Raw genomic sequence first — 24,280 nt, 5'->3', positions numbered from 1 at the left:
GACATGTTGGGGTTCTCTTGGAAGCTAAAATAGAGTGACAGCTTTTATTAATATTGTTTGCTAAAGAAATTTACTTATTCTGTGAAGAAACATCTATTTGTAAGTATATTGAGTTAGTTCTTCCATTCCAAGCTTCTTAATTAAAAATATGAGCCAGTGGCTCTCATTTCTCCTAGTTTCTGAGTTCCTAATGTTATGACGTTAGCCAGCATTTAACAGAGAGCATGAAATATACTTCATACTAATGATCTCTAATTCTGAGAAAGTTTTTCTTAATTACGCAGGGGCAAACTTCTCCAATGTTTATGTTAACTACTTAAAACGGTCAATTAAAACTGTACTGCTTTCTGACTTACAGATTTCTTGGATAGGAAAGTTGACTTTATTTTAGTCATAACACCAAAAATCAGAGTTCTCAAATTTCTTTTTAAAACAAGTACATTTTTAATATGAGGTTTGAACTGTAGTTGCTTGTGAATTTTACAACAAATAGAGATGAAAGAATTGAACTAAATTATCTGGACTCATATAAATGCAGAAAGTATATTTTATGTATGTATGTACATATAAAGTATGTATATAATACACAAATATATATATGTCTATTACTCTATCATGAGAAACAACTTTGGAAGTAAGGTTGTAGCTGATTTTCTTTTTTTAATTTTCATTTTTTTCACAATTTACTCATTATATGTCTTGATTGAAGCCCCCTCTTTTAACTCCTCCCAGTCCCACCCTCCCTTCCTTCTTCCCCTTATCCCGTTCCCCTAGTACACTGAAAGGGGGAGTTCTCCTCCTCTGCCATCTGCCCATAGCTTATCAAGTGTCATCAGGACTGTCTGGATCCTCTTCCTCTGTGGCCTGGCAAGACCACATTGCCAGGGGCAAGTGATGAAAGAGCAGGCAATTGAGTTCATGATAGAGGCAGCCTCTGCTCCCCAATGAAATACTACTCAGCTATTAAAAACAAGGAAATCATGAAATTTGCAGGCAAATGGATGGAACTAGAAAATATCATCCTGAGTGAGGTAACCAAGAAACAGAAAGACAGGCATAGTATATGCTCATTTATAAGTGGATATTAGTTGTATGATATAGAATAGCTATACTAAAATCTACAGAATATACACTAAGTGTAAAATCTATACACTAAGGAGGACCCTAGGGAGGATGCTTAAATCTCATTCAGAATGACAAACAGGATAGACACCAGAGATGGCAGATAAGAGGGAACAGGATGGGAGCCTACTATAGAAGGTCTTCTGAAAGGCTTCACCCAACAGGTGAGACTCACAGCCAAACTTTGGGCAGAGCGCAGGGAGTCTTATGGAAGAAAAGGTGGGGCAAACATGGAGGGGACTGGAGCCCCACAAGGAGACCAACAAAGCTAAAAAAATCAGAACCCACAGAACCTATAGAGACCAAGGCACCAACCAAGGTCCATGCACAGAGAGGACCTTGACCCCTTCTCAGATTCAGCAGATTGGCTGATTTTCAAACACACGTTGGTTTCTTTTCTGAACCCATAAGTTAGTATTCTTAGCAAAGCAGTTATGGATGAATTGAATAGAAAGAAATGTGATATCTAAATACTCTTGAAAGCAGCTATGGAGCATGATATTAAAAATCACGTATGGATGGAAGTTTTGTAAGTATTTACAATATAATGCATGGAGGCTTTGAGTTCTGGGGATATTAATAAATTATTAGCACAGTTAAAGTTAAAACAACAAATATTTTATTGAAACATACTTCATGCCAAACCAACATCCTAATGCAATATAGACGCATGAGGATTTGAAGGTGTAGTCTTGAGTACTTCCTGCTACTTTAAGAGAAGATTACTCACCTAAGAAATAGGTTGAAATCTCTTTAATTCTAATCACAGTTTCCCCAGGAAGTAATTTTTTAAATTATACATGAACATATATAAAAGTAAAGACATGGTTTAGAAATCCAGAGTTAGGGGAATGGCAAGATAAGAAATGACTTTTCTGTAGCACCTTCTCTGTAATGAAACATCCATGGGTACTTAATAGCTAATATTAATGGTAACTAATAATTTAATATTTAAGCAAAACCACTATGGAGATGAAGGTAGAAGATTGAGCAGTATCATTTAGTGATAAAGTTGTTGGTGGGATCAAATGTGAATTTAAAATCTAGAATGTTTACTTTGTTTTTAAATTCTATGACCTTTACCCCCTTACCCATGCTCAATAGTCCTCCTTCAAAAATTAAGAAAAAAATATCAAATAGAATGGTAAGCTATGTGTGCTGCAGGCAGGTGACTGGCATCTGTGAGATTAGAGTTCAATTAGAGTTCAATTTCCTACAGGTTGAGAGACAACAACAATACCTTATTTCCACCTGCTCTTATTTTACTTATCAACCCCTGTTACCTGTCTGTCTAGGGTTTAAATGAAAAGACAAGGAAAGAGGAAAGAGATGAGACAGACTGAAACTAATTTAGTGCATTGACCAGGTAGTGAAGCAATCATACAAAACAATGAAGGAAGACAAAGTCAATTACTGAAAAGTGCATTTGCAGTGGACTAGGAAAGAGTTGATACAAAGCTGGCTGCATGCAGACCTTTGTCAAAGTCTGAACTTGAGGAAGTCCTGCCCTTCATTTGACTCTGGTCTCATACAGAATCTACCTATTGGGAGATATAAACCTCATACGACTTTTTCCATTTGTGCAGCTGGTGTGGTTGGGGTTGAACGTCTTCCTCTTTGTGACGTACTACAAGGTTTATGATGATGGACCTAAGTACAATTATACTCGAAAACTCCTCGGGGTGAGTATACCTTCTATCTCATGCAATATTGGCCAGCTTATACTTCTAGTCAGATGTACTCATATTTATTCCTTTTAACATTTTAAATAAATATTCTGACCAACTAAGATAACACCACCAGCTTTACTCCCCCAATTGTAAATTCCTTAGCAAGAGTCTCTTAAGGCCTGCCAGTGTAACAACCTGAAGTATGGCAAAGCATCCTATCCACATCACTCTCCACCAATATGTGCTGAGCTTAACATAGAATCTCTAGAATGGAAAGCCTATTGGAAGCTATCCATATGGGATGACAATGGTGTGACAATTGAAATTTTTTGTATTTTTTTCCTAAGGTTTTTTTTTTTTTTTTTTTTTGGCATGGAGAATTCTTCCTCCTAATGACATGTGAAATTATCTTGAGAAAATCAACATTAAGCTGCATCTGTAGCCTTTGAGGAACTTGTTCATATACCACATCATTTCTGTAGTCTAGCAATGTGGAGGTCCTTGAATTTCCTTCCATTATTAAGTAATATCTGTTTCTTGCTTGAACTGTCACGTCCCTTCATCACAAATGAAAATAATTACAACTGCAGCCACTCCCAGAGCACACCATTTGTTATATAATTTTGAAAATATTATTAACATTAATAATATTATATTACATTAATAATATTATAACCATATGCATAAATATCAAATAATCATATAACACTATTAAAATTGTCTCTAATATATTTACAGTGATCTGTTTTCTCTGTAAATAATCAACATCTTTAGATATTGCTAAACTAATTTTGCCCAAGTATTATGCCATACCAACTTAAGTTACAGTTAAGGTCTACATGCTAAGGGAACTTTGTTTAAAATCAAAGACCTAGTTTTGATACTCACCTCATGTTAATGGTATGCATGCTTAAAGATTTAGGAGGAAGGAAAGTGATGCATGTAACTTACTTTAAAATGTATCATATATATAAGAGGCAGGGGGGAGACTCAAAGGATAGAAGTTCTTGTTGCACAAGCATGGAGACACGAGTTTAGTTCCCCAGCTCTCATGTAAAAAGCCAAGTGTGACCACATGCACCTAAACCCCACTACTAGAAGACGAAGGGAGTAATTGAGACAGTAGGATCACCAGAGCTTGCTGAACACTAGACTATACAAAAGACAGTTTACTCCTGCTTCAAGTCCCTTGTCTCAAGGGACTAAGACAGAGAGCAACAGAAATATAGGATGTCATCTGATATTCTGCAATGGAGAAAAGGGTGGAAAGACAGATACGTGGTAAAGCATGCATAGCAAAATGTAAAAAGGTGTCATATGGGATGTGGATATACAAGAACCAGGTTTGAAACTTCTAAATGTTAAGCTGGGGTAAAAAGGAAGTTTCATGTTTCAAAAAAGAAAATACAAGTAGATTTTAAACAAAAATTTTCTACCATGATGGAAATTCCTTTTCTGATACCTTGGAGGAGCTTTTGGGGTCCCAGGGAAGAGAATTATGGGCATTTACCCCACCAGAGTCTCTCTACTCCCTCTCTTCTCTCTTCTAGTCAGCTCTGGCTCTGGCCAGGGCACCTGCAGCCTGCCTGAATTTCAACTGCATGCTGATCCTGCTGCCAGTGTGTCGAAATCTGCTCTCCTTCCTCAGGGGTTCCAGCGCGGTAAGAGCAAAAATTCTGTTGAAGGAATCAAATTTTCTAAACCATCGTTTTTCTAAGGAAAAAACAAGTAATGCTTTTTGACGCTCATCTTGTGTAGAATATTCATGAGCTACACCAGGTCCCATGCTGTGATTCACATCATATGTATCTGCATCTACATCTACTTATACATATACAGACATAGATACATACACATATACATACATACACATACATACATACATACACACATACATATATACATATGTATTATACTGTTTGAGGGTAAAGGTTCCTGGAACAACCATTTAACCTGAAAGCTTTAAAAAGCAGCTAAACAAACTACACATAGACAATAGTTATGAAGTAAATATATACGCTGGAGAGATGTCTCAGAGGTTAAGAACACTGACTACTACTTCCAGAGGTCCTGAGTTCCATTCCCAGCATCCACACGGTTGCTCCTTACCATCTATAATGGGATCTGGTGCCCTTCGCTAGAGTGCAAGCAGAACACTGTATATCTAAAAAATGAAATAAAAAATACAGGCATGAAGTAAATATACATGTGTAGGAGTATATGGGCTAAACATACGACATTTAGGAACTCAAGCATTCAAGAATGTTTTTAAAATTAATTGAGAAAACATATTTTCTGTATAACATCTAAAGCAAATTTAACCAATGCAGAAAACAACATACTATAAGAAAATATGATTAGGAATAGTTTACTCCTGTGGTGGCACATGCCTATAATACCAACAATGAGGAGCTTGAGACAAGTGTATCTTAAGTTTGGGGCCATTCCAGGTTACATAGTGAGTTCTAGGTCAGCCTCAGGTACATAGTAAGATCCTGTTAAAAACAAAACAAAAAAAGCAAGGAAAACACTTGTTAGTTCCATGGTATTGGAAGTTTCAGAGCTTTCTACGTGCCTAGAGCCCCCTTTGCCCTCACATCACCACTTTAATGTAGAAAGAGTACTTGTAACCTATAAGATTCTGTGTTATCTTTTTGCTGCTAACATTATTTAGCACATGTCTTAAACATAGTCCCTAAACTCCACTCTCAGGATTCTAATTTACCTGAAGACTCTGGAAGTAGTACAATATTCAGGAGGCCCCAGCCCACCTTCAGCACTGTAAATCCATGTTAGAATCACTCTGCCCAGCAGCAAAACAGGTTAAACCAACAAAAATAAAGGAAGAAAGTTGACAAATCCTTTGATATTCACTGGAAAGAATCACGGTCTTTATCTCTGGAAAAATACTGTGATAAAAGCTCCTTTATTGGGTCATTAATTTGATGTGTCACATTTTTGCCTTGCAAACTGGGAAAGCCAGGGCAAAACCTAACAATAGTAGTTGGTGTTAGTCATTAATCACAAAGCTTTCAAAATCATCTCCTGAATGGAAGAATACGCCAAGTTGAAATCTCACTGGATTGAAAGGCTGACCGCCAAACCACCCATCTTTCAAATAATACAGGAGCCAGATGAAGATTTACTAAATGAAACAGTTGTGCAATAACTTTTTTTTTTATGGAGCCATGATTTGGGTACTGAAAAATTTTTCCCTGTCCCCATCAAAATACTTTTTATTTAGAGGAAGTGAAGCCTGAGAAACAGGCAGTGTTTTCACCAAGATGGTCAGTTAAGAAATCCCTGTTACCCCATAACCTGAAGTTGCATTGTCTTGAATGCTCAGGAGCAGACATATGAAATGTCAGCTGTGGGGCATCTTGTTGCCCATGGGTGAAGACTGTTAGGAGAATTTTTAATAGCAATGGTAAATTGGAGAAAAACCCAGCTCTGTAACCAGAAAGATCTTCACACCAAAGAACAATCCCCCCCCCCCACTCATTTGTTTAAATTAGCACACAAAGTAATGGTTCCCCTTAGAGCATTTTTATACCTACTTTGTTCTGGTTGAGCAGCCTCTCCACCACCTCTTCAACCCAGCTCTCTCTTGTCCAGCCACATTTACATTCTTCCTCCCATCGAATTGTGCCTCATACTTTCATACCACCTGTTCTGCTTCCCATCTCCCCTCCCTCAAAAGCAATGATCTACTACAGGTATGGTATGCCCTTCTTTGTGAGATTGGCAATATGAAATGTGAACTACTTTTCTGATTGGGATTTAAATGAGTGGATATGCTGTGACTAATGTTGGAAATAGTAACTGCCACAGATCACTGAAACTCCACAGAACTCATATCAAGTTGTGGGAACACAATTAAACAGGAGTATTGGGATCCATAGTCAGGTAATTGTGTTCCCAAAATCTATTCATTTTTGTATGTGTCAACTAAACATTTTGAACTGTCCCCATGTTCTGTTTAATATAAGTATTTGAACCTGCTAAATAACCTAGTGTAGAAATGATAAAGATATAATAATGTCAAGAACTTGTTAATGGAATAGTATGTTAACTAAACAGTCATAGAATTTCTGTTCAGTTTTGGAGGTCAAAATCATCTAGACTTTGTTTTTGAAACCTTCTTTTACCCAGAGGGAAAAAGGCCCTCTGGCTGTGTAATCTTAACACCCTCCAAAATTATAGGGTAAATGCTCTCAACTAACTTTGTTGAGGGAGATGGGAAAAGGATAGGGCTGAGCATACAGAAGTCCCTGAGTGAAATTTTAATAACTTCACCTGCATGTGTAGAGACAAATTTCTAACTTGTGACAGTCTTTATCTTTAGATCAGAATCAAACAGGAAGGTTAAAAGGCAAGATCTCTTGTCTTATACAGTCTCTGAGTCAGAGAGCCTCTTCATGGTTCTGCCTCTAACCATGTAGCTTCCTAGAGGCCTTATACTTTCTATCTCAGGAAAAATTAAGGAGGGAAGGAGGCTACACAATGCAAATTTAAACATAAATATGCCCTCTTAGGTAGGATGTAGCTCAGTGGTGAAGAACATGCCAAGTGTGAAAGGCCTCAAATTCCATCCCTAGTATTGAAAAAAAAAAGAAAAAGAAAGAAAGAAAGAAAGAAAGAAAGAAAGAAAAGTGAATGAACATACTTTTAGTAAATTTAAATATACTTATTAAGTTTGTCAATTATTGAGTCTTTCTTCTTGCAGATGTCTTTCTATATAGTAATAACTGGAGACACAGAGTGAGTAAGCTTAAGGAGCTTAAGGAGCTTAAGGTCATGTGGAAGACATATAGAATGAACATGGGACTTCAAAATTATAAGGAGTGCCTCACAAAGTGATAGTCTTCATATTTATCACATGTTTACTGCTGTCATGTGCAAGCATGACTTATTCTTTGCCTGAGATCTGTAGGCAGATGTAAGGCTAGCTCTTGACGTTTTACCTACCATGTTTATAAATATAGAATGCAAACACAATAAGACCAAGTATGCATAAAATGGAGCTACAAAAGCTCCCCATTTGTCCTATTAAACATGCACTTCATCTTAGTTCCACATTTCATTATTATGAAATTAAGTTTCAATACAGCATAGAAATTTGCCAAGATGTCCCAACAACTGCCCTTGCACTATAATGATAGCTTATTGAAATTGGACAAGGATCTTTGTGACAGCAACAAAGGAACTTCCTTTTATGAGTCAATGGCCAGAAACAAAGAGGTAGTCCTTTGAGGAAGCTATAAAGCATGATGAGAGCTTGGCTATTTGGGAGATGGATGGCAAGAATTCAGAGGTGAGTAGAAGTACATAAATGTTACCTGTAGGGTAGAGGGTAACGAAAGGGCCCAGACAATAAAAGACAGTAAAGCCTTCAAACTTCATCAACTGATCATCATTCCCTGTTTTCAGGAAGTGGTGAGGAGGTCACGTTCTTGAAAGCTTAATATCAGCATGACTTGTGGCTGCTCTTAAGTTTGTTTACCATTCATTCCTGACCACACAGAAAACAGCAGTTAGGAAAAATGAAGGATTGCTGCCAAAGTCGAACCTATTGCACCAACTCATCAGTTTTCTCTTTGAATAAAATGTACTCTGCCTTAATGAGATATTAAGGTATAATGGTTATATCTGAATAGACAATGTGTTGCCTAATCATATCTCTCCATTGTTCTGACACTGCATTTATCTTTTTTCTAAGCGTTTCTGTCAAAGTTTGGTAAGGCAAATGAACATCAATTATTTTTCAAATATTATTGATGCTAATGATAGTTATAAAGATGAGATTATGGAGATGACAGTGAACCTAATAAAGTCATACTGTTTCTCATCAACTTTGTTATGATGCAGGAGCTAGTGAATTTCCTTCTCAACACCTCCTTCAAGAAGACAGAAAATAAGCAGTGGCAAATGCATATAGGCTTAATGATTTTCTTTTCAAGGCAGTGAAAATGTGATTTGTCTGTGTGATCAAGTGATTATTAAAGAAAAAAATTGAAAGTACATAGCATGTTCATCTTTGTACAGAATGCTTCTCCTCTAGCTGAAAAGCCAGGCTATATTAGTTGAGAACTTAGTTACACAATGATACAAAATAACTTCAGATTCCAATAAAATATCTCTCATGGAATACATGCTTCCTAGAAAAGAATTTTCATGATTAGACAGGTCAGAAAACTGTCCTGCAGTTAAGTAGTAGGTTTGTGATTCACCTTAGCTACATGTGAAGGCAAAACTTAGTTTCAAACATAATTCATTACTGCTTTCAACTATACTAATTCCTATCACATGTTTGTTTGCTTGTTTTGTTTTTTTGAGACATGGTTTCTCTGTGTAGCCATAGTGGTCCTGGACTTGCTTTGTAGAGCAGAGTGACCTTGAACTCACGGAGATACACCTGCCTCTACATCCTTGAGAGCTGGGATTTTCAGCAGTGTGACACCACTCATGGCTCACCCCAGGATTCTTATGAGTCCAATACAGTTCACTACTGCAGGAAGGATGCTAATAATTATCTCCTGCTGTGCAACAAATTGCCACAAATGTATTGGTTTAGAACAACCCTCATTTGCAAGCTAAAAGTTGTGTAAAGTCGAGGTCCAGCACCTTGTAGTTGACTTCTCTACTTGGTATTCCGTGAGCATGAGATAAAAACGTGTGACAAGCTGAGAGGAATGAATCCAGCTAGCAACTGGATTAAAATAGCGTTCTGAAAGTTTAAGCTCAGAAGATAGAGTATATTTATAGCATGCACAAGGCCCTGGGTTCCAACCCTCAGCTCTGTACAACAAAATGAAAAACAAAAACAAACAAAACCTCTTACGGTTCCCCTTCTTTGCAAAATTCTTTTCATTACAGTTGCAGGTGTGTGGTTCCTGTTTCCGTGCTACCAGTCATCCCATGGCTACTTTCTGATCCTACAGGCCCCATCGCCTCCCTGCCAAAACACCTGCTTCCATCTTCCAGACAGCAGCAGTACCTTAATTCCTTTTTGTATTTCAAATCTCTTACTTCCTCCACTTGGGACTTCTAGAATTCAAGAGTTTATGTGATAGTGTCAGATCTCCCTGGGGTGGCGATGGGGGGGGGGGAAACCAAAAAAAAAGAAAACTCTTTCTTTAACTCAATTTTGGATTTTACATCTGCAGAATCCACTTTCTCCTATAGTACAAACAAAATCACATTTCATATTCACAGGTCCTATCCAAAGTCAAGGGGAGAAGATTGAATAAGGTTGTTACAAGTCACTTCAGATTTCTGCCTATCGGATGGGCTTTGAAAATCTGGTGGAACATGGCAGTTAAAACACAGGAGGCGCAGACTATCAATGCAGTTGCTGAGACTATGGGCAACCTTTGGGCAGAGTGCAGGGAATCTTAGGAAAGAAGTGGGAAACAGTAAGATCTGGAGAGGACAGGAACTCCACAAGGAGAGCAACAGAACCAGAAGATCTGAGCACAGGGGTCTTTCCTGAGATGATACTCCAACCAAGTACCATGCACAGAGATAACCTAAGACCCCTGCACAGATGTAGCCCATGGCAGTTCAGTGTCCAAGTGGGTTACATAGTAATAGGAACAGGGACTGTCTCTGACATTAACTGATTGGCATGCTCTTTGATCACCTCCCCCTGAGGGATGAGGAGCCTTACCAGGCCACAGAAGAAGACAGTGCAGCCACTCTTGATGAGACCTAATTGACTAGGATCAGAAGGAAGGAAAAGAAGACCTCCCCTATCAGTGGACCTGGGGAGGGGCATGCATGCAGAGGGTGGAGGAAGGGAAGGATTGGGACGGGAGGAGGGAGGGAACCACAGGGGGTATACAAAGTGAATAAAGTGTAATTAATAAAGAAAAAAAAGAAGAAAAATAAAACACAGGAGGCAATTTCTTTAAAACTATAAAGGAATTCTGTGGTCTAAATAATCCCACTGTTAGGAGACAGTGATAGCTGAATGATAATATGCCCTTTATTGATTTCTTTCCCTTCTAGTATTTGTTATCCTACCCTCACTTTCTATAACCATTTTCTACTATGAATCTAAAAATGTGCATTCTTGAGTCTGATTTTGAGGCACTTAAAATAATAATGATGGCGGTTTTGCATCTGATTTGATAGAAAGGAACATGGACTTTCCAGAGACAAATAATAGACTGAAGTCCCAACTAAAGTAAAATTTTATTTTTTTTAAATCTATACCAGAGACAGCATTATGGCATTAAGTGATGGGTAAATGACCTGTGTCACACAAGGCACTTGAAAAGGCTTTTCTCATTTATCTGGAATCCTTATAGTTTTCTTTTCTAGTATTTTTGCATTTCCAAGTGTCATCTTTTGTGTAGCCTTCCCTCCTTTTAGGTGTGGTGAACTGAGAAACAATGGAGCAGGTACACTTTTCCATACAATCATATTTTTCTACAAAATCAGAATTTTTTAAAAAATAAGTAACCTCCTTATTTAAATTGAGTACACTATTTAGAGCAACATATTGACAATATCCAAGATTGTTTTAGAAGTTCACTGTCCTCTTTAAAATGCTTTGACTTTCTGTGGCAGTACATTTAAATTGTGGAGCAATGCAGCTAGAACAAGCAAAAGGCCAGTTTTTATGAGTTTAAAATTCAACTTCAACCATGAACAAGGTTTTGTTTTTGCTGCTTTGATCACTAACAACTCCAGGTTCAAATCCATACACTCTAACATATGCAGGAGAGCCAAATGCACTAGAGTCACACTTTCTATTTTGAATGTCAAGGTATCATATTGCAATAGTGATCCAAACTATTCTCAGATGGTCTGGACTTAAATCTGATCCTTGCCACTCACTGGCTATATCACATAAAGCAAGATAATCACCCTGTTTGATCAGCTGTTAAGTAACAATCATAATGACTTCTCCTTAATAGAACCAACATAAGAATTAAGTTGCCTAGGGGAGGAGGGCTACCCCTTTCTGAGGACTATGGGAGGGGAATTAGGGGAAGTGGGAGGGTGGGACCTGGAGAAGATGAGGGAGGGTGTTACAATCAAGATGTAAAGTGAATAAATTATATAAAAAAAGAAAAAAGAATTAAGTTGCCAACACATGTAAAATGCTTGAAGCAGCTCCTTTCACAAGCTCTCAGTAACAGTTATTATCATCCTTATTATTATTATTACTATTATATGACAATGATCTTGCCTGTAATGTCTCTGATGTAAATGAGTGAATGAACCCATTTCTGTCCTCCTAAAGTATATATAAACAACTGTATTGAAGACCTTGTTCACTTGTTCTAGAATTGTTCACTCAACTTTGTACCCACCAGACTCCTAGGAACTTGACAACAGTCCAACACTTTATGAAATTTTAGATCAATTGTTATTAAATAAATTAATAAAAGCAACAAATGTATTTTGTCAAAATTCAATGAAAAATGTATTTGAGACAGAGATTCCTGTCACTAGTATGAGAACAGAAAATATTACTTAAGCTGGCTATTTGAACTGGGAGAGATGCCTACCTCTATCTGTTTTCTCATCAACCAAATGGATGGTAATATATTTTTGTAGAGCAGTTTTGAAAATTACATGAGAGGATACATATAAAGTGTCTGGGACATAGAAAGGTTTCACATTAACAATTTCTACCATTTTTTTTCTCTCTCTTCATCCAAAGTGTTGCTCAACAAGAATTCGAAGACAACTGGATAGGAACCTCACTTTCCATAAAATGGTAGCATGGATGATAGCACTTCACACTGGTAAGTTTTGGAAAGCATTTGAAATGGCAGAGAGTAACTGTAACAAAGGATCCCCTATGTTCATGAATACATGTATGCAGGTTCGTTATGTTATGGTCAGATGAGGCCAGTTCAATAGCATTCACACTTTATTTCCAGAGGTCAGAATTTATAACTATGTTTTCTTAAACCATAGAGTCATTCTATATAAATAAAATTAAAATATGCCATACAGTATGTCCTCATATCTCACCATTTCCTATTATTTTAGTATAAAAAATGTTTGCTAGTGAACACACAAAATTTTGTATTCATTCTACCAAATTGCTTTGCTACAAATGTAGTCTTTGTGGATTTTTGCAGTAAACCTATAAAAATATGAGCTGTAAATTGAAAATATTTTACGAAAGCCATTGTCACCAGCATACCTTAGTGATTATTACTATTATATCATCATATATGCATACAATGTGTATTTTTATGTATTGTATTACATATTATTATGACTAAAGTGATGGGGGTATTGTTACAGCAAAGAATATGCCTAGCATTGTTACACAATCTCCATGAATTCACTTAAATAATTTTTTTTGCCAGAAAATAGACACACAGAATAATGAACAAAAAAGGCTTCTACTCTGCCTGTGGGATTATATATCTTACCTGAGGAAAATAAGCTTAGTTTAGAGGTGTTTAACTGGGTTCCTCTTCTTCTACCAGATTTTGCAGGACCTTGAGTTGTGGTAAATGAAAGTGTCCAAAGAAATGAATGATAATATCTTGTTAGAAAGTAACATACTATACCAGTAAGAATGCAGACATGTGAGTCACACAGCTTGGGTTTGATTCCCAATTAATCGTCTTCTTGGTTAGATGATCTTGGGCAAGGTTTTAAAGCAATCTATGCCTTAATTTCTTCATCTTTCAGATGAACTGATATTAAACATACTTAGATCAATGGTTTACTATAAGGACTGAGGAATTGTAAAGCACTTATAACAAGGTCAGGCCCCTAGGAAGCTCTAGGCAAGTTATAGTTAAATAATAAATGCAATTTCTTTTTTAATTTAAGAGATTCTTGCTGATGACCATTAGTTTGCATTAATCCAACTACATTTACCACTGCTGTCTGGAGATGATCAAGCAGACATCACACAGGTGCTTTTCTCATTTGAGCACAAACACATTAGGGAAAAAAAGAGGATGTGAATCTGGCAAAAGTATAATATTAGAAGCTGGTTGGAACTTCAGAAATGTTAGTTCAACACCTTCATTTACAAATGAGGGAGCCAGTACCAGAGAGGTTGCATGATTTTTCCACAGTCACACAGGCAGAAAGAAGCTGACCAACTAGAACAATCTTGCTTCTCTGGCTATTGGGACCCAGTTCTTGTTTAAAGCATCCTAGGGCCCCATCCCTTTGTTTCTCTTGTGAGTCCAAGGCTGTGGCCATTAATCTAGATTTCAATAACTTTGTGCATACCTTTCTCCCTCTTTGTTTTTCTTCTCTGCCCTCTTTAGCGATTCACACCATTGCACACCTGTTCAATGTGGAGTGGTGTGTGAATGCCAGAGTCGGAGATTCTGACCCATATTCAGTAGCACTCTCTAACATTGGTGATAGGGACGATGAAGAGTATCTCAATTTTGCTAGAGAAAAAATCAAGGTAAGCCACTCCTTTTCTGATTCAGATGTTTGCTGTGCTACTGAAACAGAGGATTTTTGTTTTACTGTGTGAAAAACTATCATGTGTCCATAAAAACAACAATGAAAGTTTGCTAATGGTTTAGAATATAAGTGTAAAGAAAATGTCTGCTACACTTCTGATCCCATGAGACCAGACAGTTCAGGTACTTCCCGAATCCTTGGGCTCTCTTGTGAGAGAGTTTGTATGCAAATCCTGTAGTAATGCCATGCTCACCCATGACTGTGCATACCAATAAAATAAAGTGTGGGATTCATGTCCAATCAAAGTTGGGTTTACTACTTGCCACAATGAAAGAGATCTTATACCTTGAAGAAGTCTGAGTGAAATACTTCCAGAGGATGTTATGAGAGATTTGCTGGGCAACTTAAGCTTGTATTAGATGGTTTGAGGGAGGTTTTAAGAAAGCCAATATTTGTTTGAATTGGATATGAACAGAAATTGGGGACAGTTGTGAGATTACTATCGTAACTATTTTTCTGGGAGGCAGAAAGAACAGAACAGGGCTAAATCTGTAATAGGTAAAGAACCCATGTTTTGTCTAAACTCAAGCATGATTTCAGTACAGTCTTGTTTTTTTAATTTTAATTTATTTTATTTACACTTTCTTTACTTTATATCTTGATTGTAGTTCTGTCCCTCATCTCCTCCTGATCCCACTTCCCTCCCTCTTACTCCCTATCCTCCTCCCTTAGTCCACTGAAAGCGGGAGTTCTCCTTCCCTACTAATTGACCCTAGCCTATCAAATCTCATCAGGATTGCCTGGATCCTCTTCCTCTTGGCCTGGCAAGGTCTCCCCACCAGGGGGAAGTGATCAAAGAGAAGTTCACTGAATCCATGTCAAAGACAACCCCTGCTCCCTTACTAGGGAACCCACATGGAGACTGAGCTGCCCATGGGCTACATTTAAGCAGGGGGTCTAGGTGCTCTCCATGCATGGTCCTTGGTTGATTTAAGAAGATTTCTTTAATTACTTTCTGTGAGCAGCTATGAGGGTATCCATAGGCTTTCATTCCATGAATTCCTAAAGCTTCTTACACTCAGAAAGAAGCTTAGGCCATTTTTTACGACTCAGGGACTTAGTTAAATTCCCATGCTGAATTTCGAACACATTTTCTGTGTTTACAAAAACATCTATAAGACACAGAGCTTTAATTTTACCCAAAATTTTACATTTAAACTGAAGTGAGAAAAGCTCGGGTGATTCTGTTTTGTTTTTTTTTTCCCTGTGATAGTATGGATAATTTTTCTTTCCATTCTTCATTTTGTTTCCAAATGATACATAAGGATGATGATTTGAACATATTAGCTGAACTGACATTTTCACGCTCTGTCCAGATTTCCATGGGCCACTTTTACTGGCTCTGCCCTTTCTCCAAAGTATTTTCATTTTCAATCACTTAAGTCTGTGTCCACTTCTAAGAACCACCTTGAGGCTGCTTTTATCCCTTTGCCCTAGGATATGGTCTGAAAGGATCTGGACAGTTACTGTTCCCTGGGAAGCCTTTGGCAAATAACTGAAGAGTCCAGGTTTTGAAATGCAGCTTGTTTCCCTTTAGTTAGTACAAACTCTGGGACATAACTTACTATCAGATTGGTTTGTGTATGCCTGAGTGTATGAAATTCTCTCATCCTTGTTCAATAGAACTCTCTGAGACTGGAGACAAAAAAGGGGGGGCAGTCTCACAGGGGTGACTGATGCATGGCCTGACACTGTGCATCTCTGTGCATCACAGCCTGCTGTAGAGCACCTATTCTCTAAGCCTCTTGCCAGCTGATAAGAGATCTGGCCTAATTGTTTCACCATTCTTATCTTCAGTTTTCTGAAACTAGCCATGAGGGAGCATCTAGAAGGCCAAGTTAAAGCTGTCCCTGTGACATATTGTCTGTGAGTTTCCCCTTGCCTAACTTTTTCATTTTCTCTGACCTATTCATTATTTGCTGACAAGTTTTTCTTGGAACACCTTCTTTCTAAATCACTTGCCCATAAACTCTCATCTCAGGGTCTACTCATGGTGAATCTAGCCTTATATGGCAAATATTATCAGAATTCTTTGGCCAGTTAAGTACTGCCCTCTTTCCAAATCAAACAGATAAAGAACGCTTTGAAGATAGCTTTTACTAGGTCAGTTCTTTATAGTTGAACTCCATTAGAATCATCTGAATGTAACAGTTCTTTTTTATCTATGACTCCTCATATGACTCCTCAATAATGTGAGATAGTTTAAATTTGGAAACTACAACACCATATCTCTCTGAGAGACACAATTAGAATAGCCAAAGGGACAGGAAGTGCCTTACATAAACCGCTTTAAAATGGATACTCCTACAGGTATGAGCCTACATGTTTCTATTTTCCAGAACCCTGAAGGGGGCCTGTATGTGGCTGTGACTCGGCTGGCTGGTATTACAGGAATTGTCATCACACTGTGTCTCATACTGATTATCACATCCTCTACCAAAACCATTCGGAGGTCTTACTTTGAAGTGTTCTGGTATACACACCATCTCTTTGTGATCTTCTTCATCGGCCTTGCCATTCATGGAGCTGAGTGAGTTTTCCAACTCCATTGCCAAATACTTTGGGTTCACTTTCTAGAGGCATTGCCTAATGAGAGGTACAGTGACTTTTTTGCTTTTGTGTGGTCATCCTGTCTACCAAGGGAGTGTAAGAGAACAGCAGAGGTCAGTCAGAAGAAACAGACACATTTTTTTTTTTTGCTTTCTTGTTCTACCATCTAATTCATAACACAATTATTTAAAATAACCTTGAAATATGTACCTGGTGTATAAAATATACTGACTGTGGTTTGTCTTAAGGCCACTGTGTATGACTGTGTGGATTGTCTTCTCTATTCTTTCCACTCCAAAGAGAAGGAAGGCAGTCTACTTTCTGCTAGCCATACTTTCTTGAAAGCATTGGCAGGCTCTTGGATGCCCACCATATTGTTTACCATGGCTGAATTCCAAGTAGTTTAGGCAAAATCCCAAAGTAAAAGACTCAGTGATTAATCAGCTGAAGCACCTTTCTGTTTTCTAGCTGATTTTGATTTAAACCAATAATCTTTAATGGTTTCCCATGGGACATAAGGATCTACCTCAGGAACTGTGGAGGAATGCTAGCTAAAAAAACACAAAGTTCTGAATATGATAAAAGTCATTAACTTCTACCAAACTCTAGGTCAGGTGCTAAAAGCTTGACATCAATGTTTCTTTTAACCCCTCTATTGTGTAGATGTGGAACCCAAAAGTAAAAATGGTAAAATGTGGGCCAAGCCATTCCCGGCTGGTGTGTAGCCTAGAGAACAGGTGGTCTTGAGTAGGCAGTGGTGAAAACTCTCATAATGAAACACAGATGCTTGGAAAAATCTACTTTACTCTTAAGTTTTATTTTTCTACTCTTACACACCACCTGCATGTAAAAGCCAAGCCCAGGGAAGTTCCATGATGGGTATAGAGTTCCAGGAACATAAAGGTGGGGAAAGTAAATATGCAAACCTCAAGCCAGTAACCTAGGGGTGAACAAGTCTTGAGAGTGAAAAGAGGAAGGATGAGGAAAAGCAACTGTGGCCAACTTCTGTGTGCATTCTTACTCTACTTCCTGATCTCCACACCTGCTAAACTCTTTCTAAGCACTGAAAAGCCTATAGGAATGAACTCTCCAAAATCTCCTAAAGCAACAGTGTCTTGAGGTAGAACATGCAGCTATCTCAGAAAATCCATCAAAAGATAAAGCATTTCTTCCCCTCCCTCCTTTACTAATCCCACCACGTCATGTTTGTATAATGGCACAGATAGCTGTCTTTCTTTGGATCACACCCGGACTTATTTGCCTTATTCTCTACCTAAGTAGTAGTTGCTATTAACACTAGTCAGGTGATTGCTCAGGGGCTAGTGGCTAAATAACAGTTGAACTGGAATTAAAATTCAGTTTTGCAGATTTATGGTCCCATTATTTAGAGCACAAGGAGAAAATCACATTTATTTTATTATTTATTCCCCAGGTGAACTAGGGAATCAAGACCTTTGTACTTACTATTCCTCTGACTCTTGCTTTGTACCTGATGTTTTCTACATTCCATATCCATTGAGCACTTAATTCAGTCTTTAATGAGGAACTATACATGTTTTATGGATGGAGTAACTGAAGCTCAAAAGAAGTTAATTTTGGGGAAAAGGGAGGGAGGGTGGGACTGGGAGTTGCTGAGGGAGGGTGCTACAACCAGGATATAAAGTGAATAAATTGTAATGAATAATAATAATAATAATAATTAATAATAATAATAATAATAATAATAATAATAATAAATTATTTCTTAAAAAAGAAGTTAACTTTACCAAGACCACTAAAGTATGAATGGGTAGAATTGAGCTCTGAGGTCAAGGCTGGCTGGCTCAAAAACAGAATTATTTTCAACAAATTATTTTGGTTTTCCACTCTTATGTAAAATTGCAAAAATAAGACTTGCTTCTCCAGCTTATTCCATAGATTAACTGAGATAATTGGAAAATAGTACTTTTCCTCAAGCCTACCCAAAACAAGTACTCATATAAGGAAAGCCTCTTCACCAAGACCTAGGAATGGGAAGGGATTAGTCTATACAGTGAGTTCCAGGCCAGCCAGGGCTATGTACTGTTTCACAAAAGGGTGGAGAATGGATAATGGCCTTGAATTAAACCATTCCCAGAATATACTAAATGATATATAAATTTTAGGTATCCCAAACAAAAAGGACTTTTACAAATGGACTTCCATGTCTCTCTAGCAATATATTCTGTAGACCGTTTCATTTGTATTCTTTAAAATAACTTATTTCATTTTTGTGCCTTCGTTTTTTTTCATCACCACTACACCAGAATTAGCCAACATTCGAACATTTGCTTACTTCCTAACTAGGCTCTAAGTACTTTAAGGAATACAGTGTTGTTGCTCATATCTGTGAGGATGTTAAATCTCCTCAGAAAGATGACTAGGCTGCCTTGGAATCCTCAAAGTCATATCCTGCCTTAGCATGTAGAATGTGGGGATGACAAGTATACACCATGCCTGGCCTAGACAAGTTGGGGATCTACAAATAATGCATTCTGCTATCCCCAAGGCCACTGTATATAGTTGTGTGGGTTGTACAGTAGATAGCAATACCTTTCTAAAAGATGAAAGGCAGTCTCCACTTTGCTGGCCACACGCTTGGCTTGTAGGAGTGTCTTCAAAGACAGAAAACCCTTTTTAAATATGCAAAAGGCACTCCCTCGGTTAGCAATCAACCTGGTAGAGTTATCATTTTCCTAGGTTCTGTTTGTCTACACATAGAAATGATACTACACATTCTCCCTTTAAAAAGGCACATGTTGGTTACCCAAGACTCACACTCCATAATATTATGTGTTGATGTTATTTGCACCACTGCAGTTTTCTATTCAAGATCACACATTTCCATTTCCTTCCCTGACTTATTCAGAAGGTGTCATTCATCAAAAAGTGTACTTGCAATATGTTTAATCAGGGTTGAATATATGTATATGTGTGTGTATATATATATATATATATATATATATACACATATACATATACATATACATATACATATACATATTTGGAGTGCTTGCCTAACATATATGAGGTCCTGGATCTCAAGCAGCTTACTTTCTTGTTATTAAGTAACAAGTGGAATAGTGGAATTACTGTTGTTTTTTTTTTTTTTAATTCACCAGACGAATTGTACGCGGACAGACTTCTGAAAGTCTGAAAGAGCATAATTTAGATATCTGTGCAAACAACATCTCAGAATGGGGACAGAAAAAGGAATGCCCAGTACCAAAGTTCTCTGGAAACCCTCCTATGGTAGGTATTTTTATTGCTTCTATTATAGTGCTATTGCTGTTAGGCCCAAGAAACAGGTCCAAGTGTTGTCCATTAGATGTTATAGCTATATTTCTCTACTATGTGAATTGGCTAGAACTTTTTCTTGAGAGACAAACTTTGCATTGATCTTTTGTCAATATCATAGAATAAACTTGGAAAACATACTTTTAAGTTTCTCTTTGGGGTTAAGATCCACCATCACCACCTCTTCTTCCAAGATAACTCTAGCTTGTGTCAAGTTCACAAGAAAAAAAAATAAAACAAAACAACAAAAGTAACCAGGACATATGGGAAACATGCTGTTATTTTCTATATCAGAGTTCATTCTAGAAAATCAAATTTTAGATGATATTATCTTTTAAATTTTTTGGTACTTTAAATATTATATTAGAACTCTAACTAGCCAAACAGGATTGATGTGTTGGGCCTCAATGTTTATATAGAGCCCACTGCTTTATGAATCATTTTCCTTATTTTGTCCAGAGACTGAGCTAAAGCACTGCAGAGCTCCCAGAGTTTATCAGCGTATTGAAGTAACTGAAGTCATGTACAAAATTTGTTATCTTGCAAAAGATTAATCTGGGAGTCAATGGCTGAGAGAAAAAAAAACTGCAATGTTCAATTAAAAATTATGTTTCTGAAATGAGACAGGTTCATTCTACAGCCATGTTTGCTGTGTTGTAGGCTTAGTCCAACTTCAGGTGTGACACAAGGAGGAAATGTCATTCTTGTAGGAAGTTCTTCTTTGGAAAGTTCACACTTACAGATACAGAATATATGACATTACTGTGGCTGATTTACTGGCTTAACAGTTTATCTACTAATAATTTCGTATATTCTGTCTTATGAAAAATTGCTTATCAGTAGTAAATACTTCAGCAAGCTTCCCTGGGCTGGTAAAATATTTTCTCCTGAATATTTCACTAGCTGTCACCATTCCCTTAACACATCTCATTTTTGTATTTGATGTGATTACAGACTTGGAAATGGATAGTGGGTCCCATGTTTCTCTACCTCTGTGAGAGGTTGGTCCGGTTTTGGAGATCTCAACAGAAGGTGGTCATCACCAAGGTATTCACTGATATGAAATTATTGGTAGTAGCTAATTATCACATAGGCAAGTCTCCTCATGTTCTCTATAGCATTGGTCTAAAAGGCCTCTTAGCCACATTCTTTCTGTTAAACTGAAAACAGAGAGAAGACCTCTAGTTTATTTTAATGCATTTAATTTAATGATGAAATGGATTGGTCTTTAAGTGGGACACTATAATGGTTTCACTTCCTAGGATACTTTCTCTCTGTGTCTCTGTCTCTCTCTCTCTCTCTCTCTCTCTCTCTCTCTCACACACACACACACACACACACATTTTGTGTTAGTGAGACAAAAATTTTAGGTACGGAAAGAAAAACCTGACAACAAGCAACCAAAAGATGTTGAAACTTTCTAGTTCCTTCTTTCCTTTGTAAGGAATTGCCATATGTTACAGATGCAGTATCTGAAGTGTCAATTGGATTAACATATATGCTATACTTTACATTTCACCTCCAAACTCCAAGTCTAGAGTGCCTGTTCTCCATTCTCCTATGTTTCATTTTTCCTTACAAAATAAAGTGATGGGGATATACAGTTAGTAAGTCTATCAGATAGGTAGATAGATAATAGAAAAGTCCCTTGTAGTTTCAGTAAATACCCAACAAGATTATTTTGTCAAATAAAATTGAATTTTGTTTAATTTACTTAGAAATATCTACAAAAAGGTCTATTATAGATTATTTTTTGCAAGACACATGAATTCTTTCTGTCCTCCCCACTAGCCTTTTTCAACTGAGTACAGTTAGTCCTGCTGGCACTGGGAGTCTTGCAATGTTAGAATGTGCGACCATTCTCCTTTTATGTTGATTATATTGTACTATTTTTAAAGTCTAGTCACAATTTTTCCTTTCACAAATAAGACGTGACCAAACCAGACAAATATTACATTTCTAGGGCAAATTTGTTATCTTGTGAAGAAAATAATTGGTCACTTTCTTCTCATGCAAATACAAGGAACAAGGTTTATCAAAAAATATTCTAGTTGTCTACTAATATATTTTATTTAGTTAAATCCTCTTTGTGCTTATAGTAAAGAAAATTGCAACATGAGCAAAACTGTTGTACCACACAAAATTACAATGTGGTAAACAATTTTCAACATAATTTTCTCTGTTCAAAATGATGTTTTTCAATTCCTTTTTTCAGAGAAGAGGAAGTTGTTTGCACCTTGTCACATGAGGCACATTTAAATCCCAAGTTTTGAAAATGTTTTACTATTTTTGGTGTGCTAGGGGTCAAACTCAGGCATCACGTATGTACTTTGCCACTTAGCTGCAGCCTAAATAGTAGCTTTTATTAGTAGTAAGTCCCACATTTCTTCAGTTCGCTCATGGAAAGAAGAACCCAACCATAGCACTGAGCTTTAAAAATTAGTTTTTTTCATTCTCCACAACTTTCCTTCCTTTGATGTCTTTTGGTTTATCTGTACTTATCCCTCTGAAATTCCTCTCAGTATTGTAGGCATCTTCAAAGGAACAGTATATTACCTTTTTTGTTGTTGTTTGTTTGTTTTTTAGTTTGATAAAATTTCTAGTTAGTTCATCATTGTATGTTTAATTATGGCTAGGTGTAACATAGGCTACAATGTAGTGTTTACCTCTGCCGAACCTATGTAACCAAGTAAAATAGTACACATGTTTCAACTCAAATATATGATCTCACTCTTATAAAAAATGTAGAAGGTCTTCTAGAAGCCTTAAAATAGAAAATATCTGTAAATATTCACCATGTTTACCATGGTGTGCACCAGAACACCAGAACCCAATCATACTATCTGACTGCTTAAGAACCACCACGTCTCCTTTTGCCCCATTCTTCTTATCCTTTGGTAACCACCATTTCATGCTCAATTTCTATGAGCTGAACTCTTGCAGATTCTTAATATGACAGAGATTATGCTGCATCTGCATTAGGTTTACTTCTCTTCTGTCATTCAGGATCATGGCTGATCATGGCAAGTCTTTACCCTTTTAAGCTGAATAGCATTCCACTGTGTAAATGCACCACATTTTCTTTATCCATTCATTTTTTCTATACAGTTAGGTTGATTCCAGATCATAGCTGTAGCTGAAATAAACTTGGGAGTGAAGATATCTTTTTGAGAACAAGAAATCGTTGTTTTCTGTTTCCTGTATTCTGTTCTATTTTAGATTTATCCATTTACTATATTTGGGTCTCTTGAATAGATTTTTCTATAGACATTTGTGTATATGGAGAATAAATATAGTGACTGGCTTGGGGGATAGCTGAGTGATATCTTCCCTAAGTGAGGAGAAATGTAGAAACAATGCATGAAATTGGACATATTTAGGTGTGATTCAGGATAAGAACAGACAGCACTGTGAGCTTCATTTTGGGGGCTGTTGCAGTCAAATGAAATCAGTGAAATCTCCATGTTCTGTCTAGCTGCCAACATCCTCTATCATGACCTGGGAAGACAGAAAAAGTGAACAGGAAACATTTTTCTTTTTTAGATTTTTTTGTACCATCTTTAGCTTCAGAGAGAGAGAGAGAGAGAGAGAGAGAGAAACCACACAGAATGATAGTTTTGATTTCCTGCTAAAGACTGTGAAACAGAGAACATTATGCAAAATGGTTATTAGGAGCATGTTCTTGGGGGCTGTACTCACAATGAAAGTAAAACCAGATGTGGTAGCACATACCCATGTTCCCAGTAATCAGGAAGTTGCGGTAGGATAGCAAGAGTCTAAGGGCTGCTTGGGCTACATCACAAGTTTCAGGCTACTCCAGACTACATACAGCAACCATGTCTCAAAACAAACAAGAAAAAAAAACTGTTAAAAATATTAAGACCAACAGAATGAGGAAGAGAGAAAGGCTGACCTTGCCCACATTGTGGTTGTAGCTGCAATGTTAGCTAATCCTAGAAGGGAGTGTTAAAGTTGTCTCAGATTGTAAAGAGAAAACTAGGACTTTTTGTCTATAACTCAGTCCATCATTGCCATCAGCTATAATTGAGAACCAATCCCAAATGACAGATACAACTGCTGAAGGACCTTCTGAGTTGGTCCTAACATACACACACACACACACACACACACACACACACACACACACACACACA

General features: G+C 37.2%; 1 protein-coding gene across 1 annotated transcript in view; it reads left to right on the top strand.

Moving 5' to 3' along the window:
- Positions 1-24,280, top strand: part of LOC129671015 (cytochrome b-245 heavy chain) — a 35,311-nt gene that overhangs the window by 90 nt on the left and 10,941 nt on the right. Inside the window, exons 2-8 of the mRNA XM_055599658.1 lie at positions 2,709-2,804; positions 4,343-4,453; positions 12,469-12,553; positions 14,054-14,199; positions 16,601-16,791; positions 19,952-20,081; positions 21,081-21,173. Of these exons, the coding sequence (XP_055455633.1) occupies positions 2,709-2,804; positions 4,343-4,453; positions 12,469-12,553; positions 14,054-14,199; positions 16,601-16,791; positions 19,952-20,081; positions 21,081-21,173 (852 nt within the window). The remainder of the gene's footprint in view (positions 1-2,708; positions 2,805-4,342; positions 4,454-12,468; positions 12,554-14,053; positions 14,200-16,600; positions 16,792-19,951; positions 20,082-21,080; positions 21,174-24,280) is intronic.

Source organism: Psammomys obesus, unplaced genomic scaffold, assembly GCF_907164565.1.
Source record: "Psammomys obesus unplaced genomic scaffold, mPsaObe1.curated_primary_1811, whole genome shotgun sequence".
NCBI lineage: Eukaryota > Metazoa > Chordata > Mammalia > Rodentia > Muridae > Psammomys > Psammomys obesus.
This window is presented reverse-complemented; position numbering and strand designations above follow the sequence as displayed.